Source organism: Pelodiscus sinensis, chromosome 2, assembly GCF_052426305.1.
Source record: "Pelodiscus sinensis isolate ZL-2025 chromosome 2, ASM5242630v1, whole genome shotgun sequence".
NCBI lineage: Eukaryota > Metazoa > Chordata > Testudines > Trionychidae > Pelodiscus > Pelodiscus sinensis.
The window spans coordinates 85,327,901-85,340,854 of NC_143053.1; the positions used below are offsets into that span (position 1 = coordinate 85,327,901).

Genomic DNA, 12,954 nt, shown 5'->3' on the forward strand with positions numbered 1-12,954 from the left:
CCTACTAGCCAGGCGGGGCAAAGGGGGCAATTGCCCCAGGGGCCAGCGATACAAAAGGGCTCGGAGCTCCCCATGCCACTATGCGGCAGCAGCAGCCAGAGCCCCGGGCCTTTTTGTGTTGCTGTCAGAGTGCCGCGCACCAGGCAGCACTGAGGGCTTCTGGAGGAGGTGCTCTCTGGGAGGCGCTGTGGGCTACCTAGCCCCACCCTGCCCCTTGTGCCAAAGCCCCACCCCTTCTAGGGCACAGAGTAGGATCCCCACACACACCTTGCCCAGGGGCCTGGTGAAGCTGTTGGCCCTGCTGCCACCTCCATGACATAACTGTACCACTAGCCACAGAGAAACGTGTTCCTCCACTGATTTTCACCCAATAGAGTCCTACTGAGTTTAGTGGAAATTGAACAGGGTAAATTGGTGCAGAATCTGGCCTGCTATAGGCCAGTGACTTCAACCCTTCTAGACTACTATACCCCTTTCAGGAGGCTGATTTGTCTTGAGTACCCCCGAGGTTTTGCCTCACATCAAAATGACTTGCTTATAAAATCGGACCGCAGCATACAAAGGTGTGAGAGCACGCTGTTACTGAAAAAATGCTGACTTGCCCATCTTTACCATATAATTGTAAAATAAATCAATTGGAATATAAATATTGTATTTACATTTCACTGTAGATTAGATAGAGCACTATAAACGAGTCATTGGCATAAATTGGCAAGTTGCACAACCATAGGATTTAAAAGTTGGTAAATTTCACATTTTCAAATGCTCAAACCTGAAACTTCATAGTGTTGTAACCATGTGGTCTCGACTCAAAAGGAGATGGGGGGAAGAGGGGATCACAAACCTGTTACAGGAGGGTCGTGGGATTGCCTCCCTCACTTCTGTGCTGCCTTCAGAGATGGACTGTGAATGCAACAACTACCAAGCTTCCTGCTGCTGCACGAGGTTCCAAAAGGCAGGGGTGGGGCTGGTCTGGACCCCTCTCCTCCCACCACCAGAGCAGTTTTCAGGGGAGGGACAGGCCCTGTCCTGTCCTTATCCTGCCCAGTTGGAAGTAGGAAGTCCTATTTCATGGGGTGCTCCTAGGAACAAGGAGACATCAGACTTCATGGTCTGTGATGTATTTTTCATGGCCATAAAATTAGTAGGGCACTAATAATGCAACATGAGATTTTCATTTGTATTTACTTTGTTAGTGCTTTTTATGTAGCCTATTGTAAAACCAGGCAAATATCTAGATGAGCTGATGTGGACCCTCTGGAAGACATTTCTGTACCTCAAGGGGTATGTGTCCCCCTATTTGAGAACCACTACTATAGACTATCGTTTATTCTGCTTCTCTAATATACTTTCTATTCTGCAACCCGTGCCTGCTGTTCAGGGCAAAAGCCAAAGCTCAAATTGAGCTTAAGGTTTGCCCTCCACCCAGAGCAGTGAGGCTAGGGCATTGTACCCCCTTGCCTGGGGCATTGGGGCTTGGATGGGCTCAGGCTTCAGTCCCCCTTCCTGATGTCATGAAATGAGTTTAATTGTCAGAAGGGAGTCACAGGGCAATGAACTTTGAGAACCCCTACTATATAGCAAAATGCAGGACAATGTAGCACTTTAAAGACTAACAAGATGGTTTATTAGATGATGAGCTTTCGTGGGCCAGACCCACTTCCTCAGATCAAATAGTGGAAGAAAGTAGTCACAACCATATATACCAAAGGATACAATTAAAAAAATGAACAAATATGAAAAGGACAAATCACATTGCAGAACAGAAGGGGGATGCGGGGGGGTGGGAAGGGGGAGGAAGGAAGGTAAGTGTCTGTGAATTGCTGATATTAAAGGTAGGGAGAGTGGGATGTTTGTGAGTTAATGGTATTACAGGTGATAATTGGGGAAACTGTCTTGGTAATGGGTGAGAAAGTTCAAAGTCTTGTTAAGTCCTTGTTGGCAAGTGTCGAATTTTAACATAAATGACAGTTCAGAGGATTCCCTTTCAAGTGCAGATGTAAAAGGTCTTTGTAGCAGAATGCAGGTGGCTAAGTCATTTAGAGAGTGTCCTTTCTGGACTTAGCCACCTGCATTCTGCTACAAAGACCTTTTACATCTGCACTTGAAAGGGAATCCTCTGAACTGTCATTTATGTTAAAATTCGACACTTGCCAACAAGGACTTAACAAGACTTTGAACTTTCTCACCCATTACCAAGACAGTTTCCCCAATTATCACCTGTAATACCATTAACTCACAAACATCCCACTCTCCCTACCTTTAATATCAGCAATTCACAGACACTTACCTTCCTTCCTCCCCCTTCCCACCCCCCCGCATCCCCCTTCTGTTCTGCAATGTGATTTGTCCTTTTCATATTTGTTCATTTTTTTAATTGTATCCTTTGGTATATATGGTTGTGACTACTTTCTTCCACTATTTGATCTGAGGAGGTGGGTCTGGCCCACGAAAGCTCATCATCTAATAAACCATCTTGTTAGTCTTTAAAGTGCTACATTGTCCTGCATTTTGAATCAACTACCCCAGACTAACACGGCTACATTTCTATCACTATCCTACTATATAGGGCTACCAAGTTGGTTGAACTAAATGGACTGGACACCATTGCCAGAAATGGCATCCAGTCCCTCCAGTCCGAGAGAGCTGGCAGCCCCACAGTGCTGTAGATAACATTCTGTAGTGCTCAAAGAGGTATAACAACTTAGCTTCAGTGCATAAATCTGTCAGTACTGGAATGAGATATATAGAATTTTATATTTGGTTATGGTATAATGGTTATTTTCAATGTATGCAAATCATAGTAATACTATGAAAGACTAAAACTCTTTTTCTTCTCCATGCTAGCCATGCACCGTCAAAGAACACCAAAGTCCAGACCCAACGTTTATATGAAATTGGAGGAAATATAGGTAACCATTATTTTAAAAATTCACTTCTACATTTCTAATTCTTTTGAAATAACTTTACAGCATATACTGCGGTCCATCTGCAGCATGGAGGGCAAGATATAGGGTCTGATTCAAGGCCCAGTAGTCAATTGAAAGGTTCCTATTGACTTCAAGGGCTTCAGAGAAAGTTCAGTGACCAGTAAAGACATTGTTGCAGTACAAGTCAATGTTCCTGCCAAGCTCACCTGACCTGTTGCTTACTACACTGACACCTTCTTCATGCCTTCTTCCATGTAATCCACATCGTTCAGGCACCCTTCTTGCTTGCCAGCTAATGCCCTCTCTACATTTCAGTATTTTTTTTCCCTTGATACCTTTCAGTGAGACCCTCCTCAAATCTTGAGATAGAAACTGGGGGGGTTTCAACAACTGCCCACGTACTGATATTTACATAGATTGTAAGTTCCTTGAGGCAGGACTATATCCATGTTCTCTACAGTGCCGAGTAATCTTGGGAATAAATATAACCGTAACAATGGATTGAAATTAAATATAATCTTACCCCCAACAGGTCAAGAAACAAAGTTTTTAATTCAATATTATACCACCAAGTCCTTTTCCTTTCTTCCTTCCAATTAAAGGTTATTTTGGACTACGTTTTAAATCATTGCTTGGGCAGTTCATGCCTGGATGAGAGAATATCTGCACCATCAAGATTCTTTTTGATCAATGCCAGTGAAAAAAAATAGATACAGGTAGAAGGAAGGTTATTGGTTACAGTCCTAAAATGATCGATTCTTGCAGATTCATACACCTACAATTTATGTTCATGGCAGCAATATGGTCACTGGTTAGAGTGAAGCCACAGTGCTTGTGCATTGGGCCTATATCAGAGTGCAAGGAATTTTTCAGGAACACCAGCAAATGACCAGCAAGTGCCAGGCTAGAGAGAGAAGAGTGTAGTTCAGTTCAAGACTGACTGGGGAAGAGGCAGAAGCTCACTGAGGGGAATAAGCCCTAGTCTGACAGACAAGGCAGCCAGCAGGGAGTACCCACTGCCTCTTTGGCCAAGGAGGATTACAAAGGAGATCTAGGAGCTTTCAGAATCTGAGGTAACTGAGCAATTGAGCTCCCAGAGACATCGTGGGCCTTGCCCTCATCAACAAGCAGCTTCCCCACCCAAAGAAGCCTGCAGCAGTGGCAAGGTGCTTCCCAGGAGAGGACCCTACAGGAAGGAGTCTGCCTAGCAAACTAGACTGGAGGGGGCCATACCCCAAACTGAACAGTCTGGTAGGAAGTAGCCCAGGACAGTAGATTTTTGACTCCCTGCTAGCAGTAACTCCCCTTCTTCAGGAGGCTGATGTACACAGGATGTTGGGCTGGGAACTAAGGGTGTGTCTAGACTACATGGCTCTGGAGCCAAAGCCATGTAGATTAGTTTACTAGACATACCCAAATGAAGCGGCGATCTAAATAATCGCCGCTTCATTTAAATTAAAATGGCTGCTGCGCTGAGCCGATCAGCTGTTTGTCAGCTCAGCACGCTAGTCTGGACGCTCCGCGGTTGACATCAAAGGCATTTGTCAACCACCCAGTTATGCCTCGTGGGATGAGGTTTACCAGGGCGTCGACAAATGCCTTTGATGTTGACCACGGAGCGTCCAGACTAGCGCGCTGAGCCGACAAAAAGCTGATCAGCTCAGCGCGGCAGCCATTTTAATTTAAATGAAGTGGTGATTATTTAAATCGCCGCTTCATTTGGATATGTCTAGTAAACTAATCTACATGGCTCTGGCGCTCCTTAGCCAAGCAGGAGGGTTGTGAGACACGTGTTACTCACTAGACAGCACAGCCCTCCAAGCCACCTTACTGCATGCACATTCAAGTTGGAATTTGCACACACAAAAATCTGACTTGCTTCTGTGCAGTTTGGAAAATTGCTCAAGCACGTCTGAAAATCTAGGTCTGTTGGATTTATTAACATGCCCTGAACAATATGTGAACACTTACTCTTAATATTTGTTGCAGGACTGCACTGTTTGGACCCAGATGCATACATGTTGGATGTTTACCGTGCAAATCCTCAAGCAGAGTGGGTGATAAAACCAAAGGCAAGTTGAAGCTGGCAAAACTTTCATAGGACAGTGATTTGGGGGAAAAAAGCTTAAAGGAGGGCCAGATGCTCTCAGGCTCAATAAGACCTTGCCACAGATGAAACCAAAGTATTTGTTATATAGATATATGAATTCCTGACAATGTACTTTACCATTGAGCCTTTCCAAACACAAATATGTCATGAGAGCTGTTACTCCAATGGATGGAACATCGCACAATATAATGCAACATTGACACTTCCACATGGATTATATCTGTGCCAGTTGATCAATAGACGTGATGAAGGAAGGAACAGAGGTACTTTAGAAACAACCTGTGGACAGGAGTATTTTTTTCACTTCTTGACTTGATTCTAAGAAAACACACTTTTTATAAACTGATGATAACACAATGACATCCTAGAATGTAATGACCAAGGTAATGCAAAGGCATTACTGTAGTATGCAAGAAGGGAAACATATCTATTAAACATGGCCTATGGGAGCTGGACTGGCAGCAGTGCCAAAATGTGTTTACGAGATAAACTCGAACCCTTCTGTCAAAAGCAAACCAGTTTCTAAAGGACAATGTACATTGTTACAATATTTATGCCGCTGACTCACTCCTCATTAGTAGCTGACATTGCGAGGGGAAAGAACTACTGTGTAAAGACAAACGTACTGTTTATGTATGTTGTACTGTATATGTTACCGTGATCAGCCTTCTGATATGGCTTTCTACAGTGTTGACCACATACCAATGTATTTGTAGCACTACTGCCTCACAAATTCCTGCTCCCTACACACATGTAAAAGTCATGGGGCTCTGAGCCAGAGATTAGGCAGAAAGTGGTATTTTCAGATTCTTCCCACTCCAGTTTTCATTGACTAGACATAGATTTAAAATATTTTCTGCATAGTATCTTAGTGTGTGTGCTGAAAGGTGCCAGTTACAGACATTGCCCTAGACTAATTGTTTTTCCTTGGTCTGTTTTAGTTTAATATGTCGGTAGTTTTTAATTCTGGGTGGCAGTGTTAAGAAGAAAGATCTTGCCTGACATTTGTGAACTGTAGCAGGCATTTTAGGCTTTCCTGTTCACAGAGGCAGATTAGAAGAGATTCTGCTGAGAAGTAAGATATATTATTATAGAACATTGCTACTGTGGTAGTGCCACAACTAAGTTGGCCCCACCTGTGGTAGGCCCTGTACAAACAAGTAATAAATAGCAAGCCCCTACTGCAATTTGCATATAATATATAAGGAGAGTTCATCAGCCAAAACCAATGGGCAGGCCGGAGATAGGGTTGGGGAAACAGTGTAACAAATTAATGTACTGGACTATGCCCATGTCTTAGCCAGTCAGTAGTTTTGTTCACAGTTCTCTGGCTGGCTAGACATTATAAAACTGTACTTGGTGTATGCAGAGACATATGCTTGCACATTTGCTAAGAAGAGATGTGTTGACATTCTAGAAATCAATTTTTTTTCCCCTTGAGCTGCAAACCCAGACAGTTAAAGATCATTCAGATTTAACAAGGGATATTTCTGACTTTGGAATAGTTACTGTATAATAAACTCATCTGTGGTAAGACCTGTATAATAATTTTGGAGGAGGGTTTCCCCCTCCATGAATTGACTACAGTAATATGGAGAGAAATAATCGTTCATAAGGTAGCCATGGATAACATCTGAAGTACTTTAATCTTGATGGAGCATCTAACTTGTGATGGCTTGCAATATTTGTGTAATTACTATTGTTATACATTTTGAAACCTTGCTTTAGGTTTCAAATGACTGTGTATCATGCCCTCCATTATACCAATGCAACCTTATTGGTGGAACTTAGTACAAAAAGCCAACCAGTGGAATATGGACTATGTAGCTTTTTTATTTGAGACTATAGGAGGCAATATTTGGTTTCCTTTCTTCAAGCTAAAGGTTAGGATAACATTTAACAACAGCATCATTCAGTACCCTCTTCTAAATTGAGCAAAATTGCTTTTCTTCAATTCCAGGGCAGAATACTGATCTCTGCTCAATTCTAGCTAGGCTAGTGCTAGTACAGCTATAATTAAAACAATGTATTTCTTGCTTTCACAACTCTTCATTTACATGTATTTGAGAGATGTAGGGCAGTGGTTTGGCAGGAAGCCTTTCAGCTCAAGTGCTCCTGTCCTGATTCTTATACTGGTTCCTTTGGGTCAAGTCACTTCATCTCTCTGCCATGGTCTTGACTATAAAATAGGGTTAATAACTAATTCTTATGCTGACCAGACTATTCAGATCAAATACTGCTTTCAGATGTGTGCATGGAACCCCGCAAATTGAACAGGAGTTGTAAGCATGTTATAGAAGTATAAACAGCTCCTAGGGTTCCTACAAAATCCTTTACTAAGTGGTATTATATCTATTACCATGGAAAACATTTCTGTGATTTCACAGAAATCCTGCACATCTTCTAAATAATTTAAAATGCAGAAACCAAGATACCACTTTCTAAAGTGTTTAACTTCCCCCACCTTATTCCCAAGCAGGTAGACTAAAGGCCTAGTCCATAATACCACGGGCTGTAAATGTAAGTTACGCAACATCACTAAGTGAATAACATAACTACAGCTCGGTGAATAACATAGCTGAAGCTGATGTACTTAAATCTACTTATCATGGGCTACGTCTACATTGGCAAGATTTTGCGCAAATACTTTTAACGCAAGAGTTTTTGCGTTAAAGTATTTGCGCAAGAGAGCGTCTACACTGGCATGTGCTTCTGTGCAAGAGATGTGCTTTTGCACAAGAGATGCCCATTTTAGCCATCGGGCTTTCTTTCACAAGAAATTCATGTTGCCTGTTTACACTGGCCTCTTGCGCAAGAACAGTTGCGCAATAGGGCTTATTCCTGAGTGGGAGCATCATAGTTCTTGCGCAAGAAGCACTGATTTCATAGTTTTTGCGCAAAATCATGCCAATGTAGACACAGCTATGGTGTTTCCACTGTGGTAAGTTGACAGCTGATTCTCTCCCATCACCTCCGCCTGTGCTTCTTGCTGTGGTGGAGTGCCTGAGTCAACGGGAGAGTGCTCAGCAGTCAATTCATCATGTCTGTACTATACGTGATAAATTCACTGCAGCTGGATGGATCACTGCCTGTCCATCCAGCAGGCCCTCTAGACATGCCCTTATGCTGTATGTAGATGCCTCAGGAAATCTAGATAAAATAAATATGCCTGTACTTTACATATAAAAGAAAGTTGCAAGGAATACCTTGGCCACCAACACCACCCTTTGCATAGAGACAGAGGAAAGCCAAATGTGATTTAAGTAAACCCATTCTTTGATACTAGTATGGCTACTTTTTAAATTATAACTGTCTGTTACTTTAATCCTTGCATAGCACATAAGTATAAGCAGTTGGACTAGATTCTATGAACAGTCTACAGACTGGTACTATAGGGCCAGAAATCTTGCTGTCATTGAAAACTTTTTATATATTAAAAAAAAATTTCCTGCGGGAAGACAGTGACCTGACGTTATCACGTCATTAGCGTTGCCCCACCCCCCGCCCACGTTACGCTCCAGGCAGCCCCTCTCCCCTCCCCTCTCCCTGGTGTTCTTGGGAAGTAGAAGTTGGGAGCGGCATGCCCCCCTCCCCCACTGTGCTCTGGGGAGGCGGGAGATGTGCGGCCTTCCTCCTCCCTGGTGCTACGCGTGCCCCTGCACCCTGACCTTGCTCACTCTGGGGTGGGGGTGAATCCGTGCCTGGGAGGACTTTTAAATGTATCTGCAGCAGGGAGAGCTCAGGATATGAGCCCCCATTCCCTCAAGCCAAGACTGCACCCTCCCAACTCCCTTACACACCGCCCTGCAAAAACCTTGTACCCTCAACCCCCCACTCCCTCCACCGAGACCTCACACTCCCACCCTCCTCACTCGTACCCCTTTTCACCAAGACCCTGTACCCCCAGCCCCTTCACTCACCACCCTGTTGAGACCCCACTCCGAGCCCCCTCATTCACTCCCTCCACTGAGACCCTGCACCCCCCTCCTCATTCATACCCCCCAGGAAAAGACCCCACACCCCCAGCCCACTCCTGCACCCTCACCCCCCAGCCAGACACCTACCCCCAGAGAGAAGGGGATTGGTGAGCCTAGCTCTTACACTCTCTGGCAGTGAAAGCTGCCAGAGAGAGGGAGGTTGGCAAGTGTAGCAAGCAGGGGGTGCAGCCCCTTAGTAAAATGGTAAAATTCCTATTGCCATGAAGGAGAGCAGGAACGAATTACCGAAATCACATTTATTGTAGTTGGTGGTGTATGCATAGTATGTTACATAGTATGTCACAAGATTTACACTGGCCACCTCGGCTAAGAGGAAAATAAATATTACAGCCAAAATGTTCAATCATGAAGTCTGGACATTAGGCCTACCATTTTGAAAGGTTGACTTCTGGATTTCTGCTTTCACTAGCAGCAGTTTCATTGAACATTGGTCTAACATGTTTTATTAGGTAACAAAATTGTGCAGTGAAATATTAATAAGAGTGGATGTGTTCAGGAGTAGAACCTATACAACAACCCCCAGAGATGCCTTAAGTGTTCTCAAGCTCTGTGGGCTGCAAAAAATACATTTTCCACATCAACACACTAGCTATAGAGAAGTATGTAAGAAGTAGGTATTAGAAACATACTGGAACAATCCAATTCTTTTGCATATTGCTAATGTCTTTATAATGTGTATATATACACTGTAAACTACCTCACTGTATTTGCCAGGAAAAAAAAAATCAGGCTTCTTCCAAAGCTTCCTTAATAGTAGCATCACCTATTTCTGCTTGCCTCACAACCTTTGATTTGCTGTTTAACAGCGTTTCCTTTCAGTGGGCAAGATCTGGAAATCAGCTAGTTTTGAAAACCGGAATGACACATTTCTAGCTAAGGCACACCGGACATACTGCCTCACCCATTATTTGTATTTTCTGCTCATATTCAAAACTATTGTCGTGAATCATTGTGTGAGGGTTCAGTTTTCCATAATGTGTCATTCACTTGGAAAATAATATAATGCCATTAGTTGAAGCAAATGTTTGTATGTATGTTTTTTTTTCCTTACTGTTCCCTGTTGACTGTTTTGTTACAATACATTTCATTCTCTGCATAGTAGTGTATTTGTAAAGTAGAACATGTACATTGTATTTTATCCATGCCAAAAATAAAAACAATGTATACTAACCCTCTCATAAAAATTCTTACTGCATGTTTAAGGACATGGTTAGCTGGAAAATGGGGGATTCAGGATTTGGGGAAATGAGTCAATTTTATTTTAAAAGCAGCCTCTTTGTGAGGGCACTTTTGGAACTATATGGAGAAAAATTGTACAATAATAAAGGGCCTGATTCTGCCACCCTTTCTAAAATGCAGAAGTACTCCACTCTCCATGCCTGTCCCGTGGAGTAAGGAAGAAGCAGTTTGCCATGGTTAGCCTTGGAGATGGGAGAAAGGGACTGAGCATCTGAAGGCACAGAGCCCCACAGCTCCAAATGGCCACAGTTTGTTGTTCATGGCAAATGGGAGCTGCAGGCGAGGGGCAGGAAAGCTTTTTTGGGTTGGGGGAGCCGCTGAGCCACAGAAAAATCAGTCAGGGGCCGCACACAAGTGAGCAGCAAAACCAAACATCAGAAAGCAAAAAACCCTCCCTGATATGGCCCCCAACTGAGAAGGAGAAAGGCATTCCCAAGTTCCTCCCACACCAGAGCCTAGGGGGGGCCCAGCCTAGATTTTGGGGCAGCAAGGGTTGTGGGCTCCCCAATGATGGGAGGAGGCCTGAGCCTTGAGGGCTGGATCCAGGCAAGCCAGGGGATGCATCTGGTCCCAAGGCCTGAGTTTCCCCACCTCTGCTGAAGGCAGGGGTGCGGGCAGGGACACCACTTCCCAAAGAGTTTCCAAGAGCCTGCTGTGCTCTTCAATGTGGGTTAGGATTCAGCACTGTTGCCTGGAATACAGAACCTTGTCTGTGCCCCCTTTCGCATGGGAAATGAGGTGGCTGGTTTGCCATGCACAGCATGGTGCACATTTCTCCACACCATGCAGTTGCTGCCTATGCACTGACTGACCCCGTGACATCTCACCCAATCTGTAACTCCCAGTCTGCACTTACTGGAATAAGTGGCGCAGTGTAGACACAGCCTTTCTGTATACTCATATTATTTGCTTAATATTGTCACAGTTATCCCATTAGCTTCCTGAGTCTTCTGCTGGATGCTGTTTTCTTGTATATTACACTTCATAGTAGCCAGTTCTTTTCTTAGAATTAAAATGTACAACTACGTCACATGAAATAATGCACGTGCATTATTATTTTCATTTGTATGGTCCAATTTTATTTTATTATAAAAGACCAACATACAATAGAATGAAATACTACCAAGCAAACAGAACGTGCTTTGTAAACACTGATTACTAGTTTCCAAAAGAAAAATACCCAATTAAATCTGTGAACATTTTAGCAGAGGTATTGGTTGTTCAAAATGGTTTTAGTTCCAAAAATGTAAGTCTAGAACTTCTTCTAAAAAATATTTGTCCTGAGTTGGAAAATAACTGAAAGAGACCTGGATTCTCACCCAGAAACCCCCCAAGCCCCCCTCCCAAAAAAACCCTCTTCTTTTCATTAAAACATTTAAAAACCCATCTCAATCCAAAAATCCTTCCCTGAAGTTTAGTGACCAGCCCCGGGGCATGAATGAGGAAACACACCACGCAGGTCAAAGGCTTGGCTGAAGTCATAGGATTCTACCTGTTGGCCCTTAATCAGCTTGAGGTGTCTCAAACACCCATGAAAAGAGCTCTTGCTTGTCAGGCAGTTTTGCTTCATGTCACCTGCAAAAGAAAACATGAAATAGATATTATCTGCTTCTGTTGGAAGGGAATTGAAGCTACATGTGAAGAAGGATAGAAAGCACCAGGCTTAGAAACTATTCTTTAAAAGTCATTAGACATAAAACTTGGGCCACTAGAGCAACAGATTCTATGAGGGGTGGGAGCTGAGATGCTCACATCCCTCAAGACATGCTCCATGCTTGCAGGCTCAGAATTTTCAATAGCTACCCCATGGTTCACACCAGCCAAACTAGACAGGCAAACCTCCCAGCAGTAGGGGAAAGAAATCACCCCCGCCTGATAGCTGTGCCACACTCATAGAACACTCAAGCTACGTCTATACTACACTCTTCTTCCACAAAAGCTTATGCAAATGAAGCATGGAGTAGAATATTGCTGCACTTCATTTGCATAATTAATTAGGGCCGTTTTTGTAAAAAAGCCCCTATTAATTATGCAAATGAAGTGTGGCAATATTTTACTCTGCGCTTCATTTGCATAAGCTTTTGCAGAAGAAGGGTGCAGTATAGACGAAGCCCCTGACATGGGGCCCAGTACATCTACCAGGACATTGCAGCTGCTCATTCTGCACAACCTTGTAGTCTCTTGCCTTAGTCACTCCGGGTATGTCTACACTGCAAAGTTAATTTGAAATAACAGCCATTATTTCGAATTAACGTCAATAGCGTCTACACATGCAAACCGCTAGTTCAAAATTAATTCAAAATAGTGGAGCGCTTAATTCGAATTTGGTAAACCTCATTCTACGAGGCGTAACGCCAAATTTGAAATAGCTATTTCGAATTAAGTGCTATGTAGACACTTAATTCGAAATAGGGGGCTTCCAGGCCTTCCCAGGGAGCCCTGGTGGCCACTCTGGGCACAACCAGGAAAACTTACTCTCCTCTCCCTCAGCCCCAGAGCCATTAAAGTGGTAGACCCTGGCCACAGTGCCTGTGCCAGCTCCAAGCCTGCCAGCCCAGAGCCAGCAGTGGCCACCGGGGCCCCTGACCCTGTGGCCCCAAAACATGAGCCAGCAAGCCACTGGAAGCCAGCCCTCCACCGCTCCCCAGAAGCAGTATGTCAGCTCCCAGGAGCCTGA

General features: G+C 43.8%; 2 protein-coding genes across 7 annotated transcripts in view; one reads left to right on the forward strand and one right to left on the reverse strand.

The window, feature by feature from the left end:
- The window catches only part of ARHGAP28 (Rho GTPase activating protein 28), a 111,772-nt gene extending 101,563 nt beyond the window's left edge, over positions 1-10,209 (forward strand). For all 4 annotated transcript variants that reach the window (XM_089776302.1, XM_089776303.1, XM_089776304.1 and 1 more), the window contains 2 exons: positions 2,848-2,912; positions 4,920-10,209. In XM_089776302.1, the coding sequence (XP_089632428.1) occupies positions 2,848-2,912; positions 4,920-5,011 (157 nt within the window). In that variant the 3' untranslated portion in view covers positions 5,012-10,209. The remainder of the gene's footprint in view (positions 1-2,847; positions 2,913-4,919) is intronic.
- A 1,422-nt stretch (positions 10,210-11,631) lies between these two features.
- The window catches only part of LAMA1 (laminin subunit alpha 1), a 163,067-nt gene continuing 161,744 nt past the window's right edge, over positions 11,632-12,954 (reverse strand). For all 3 annotated transcript variants that reach the window (XM_075920947.2, XM_075920946.2, XM_089776301.1), the window contains exon 63: positions 11,632-11,852. In XM_075920947.2, coding sequence (XP_075777062.2) covers positions 11,692-11,852 — 161 coding nt within the window. In that variant the 3' untranslated portion in view covers positions 11,632-11,691. The remainder of the gene's footprint in view (positions 11,853-12,954) is intronic.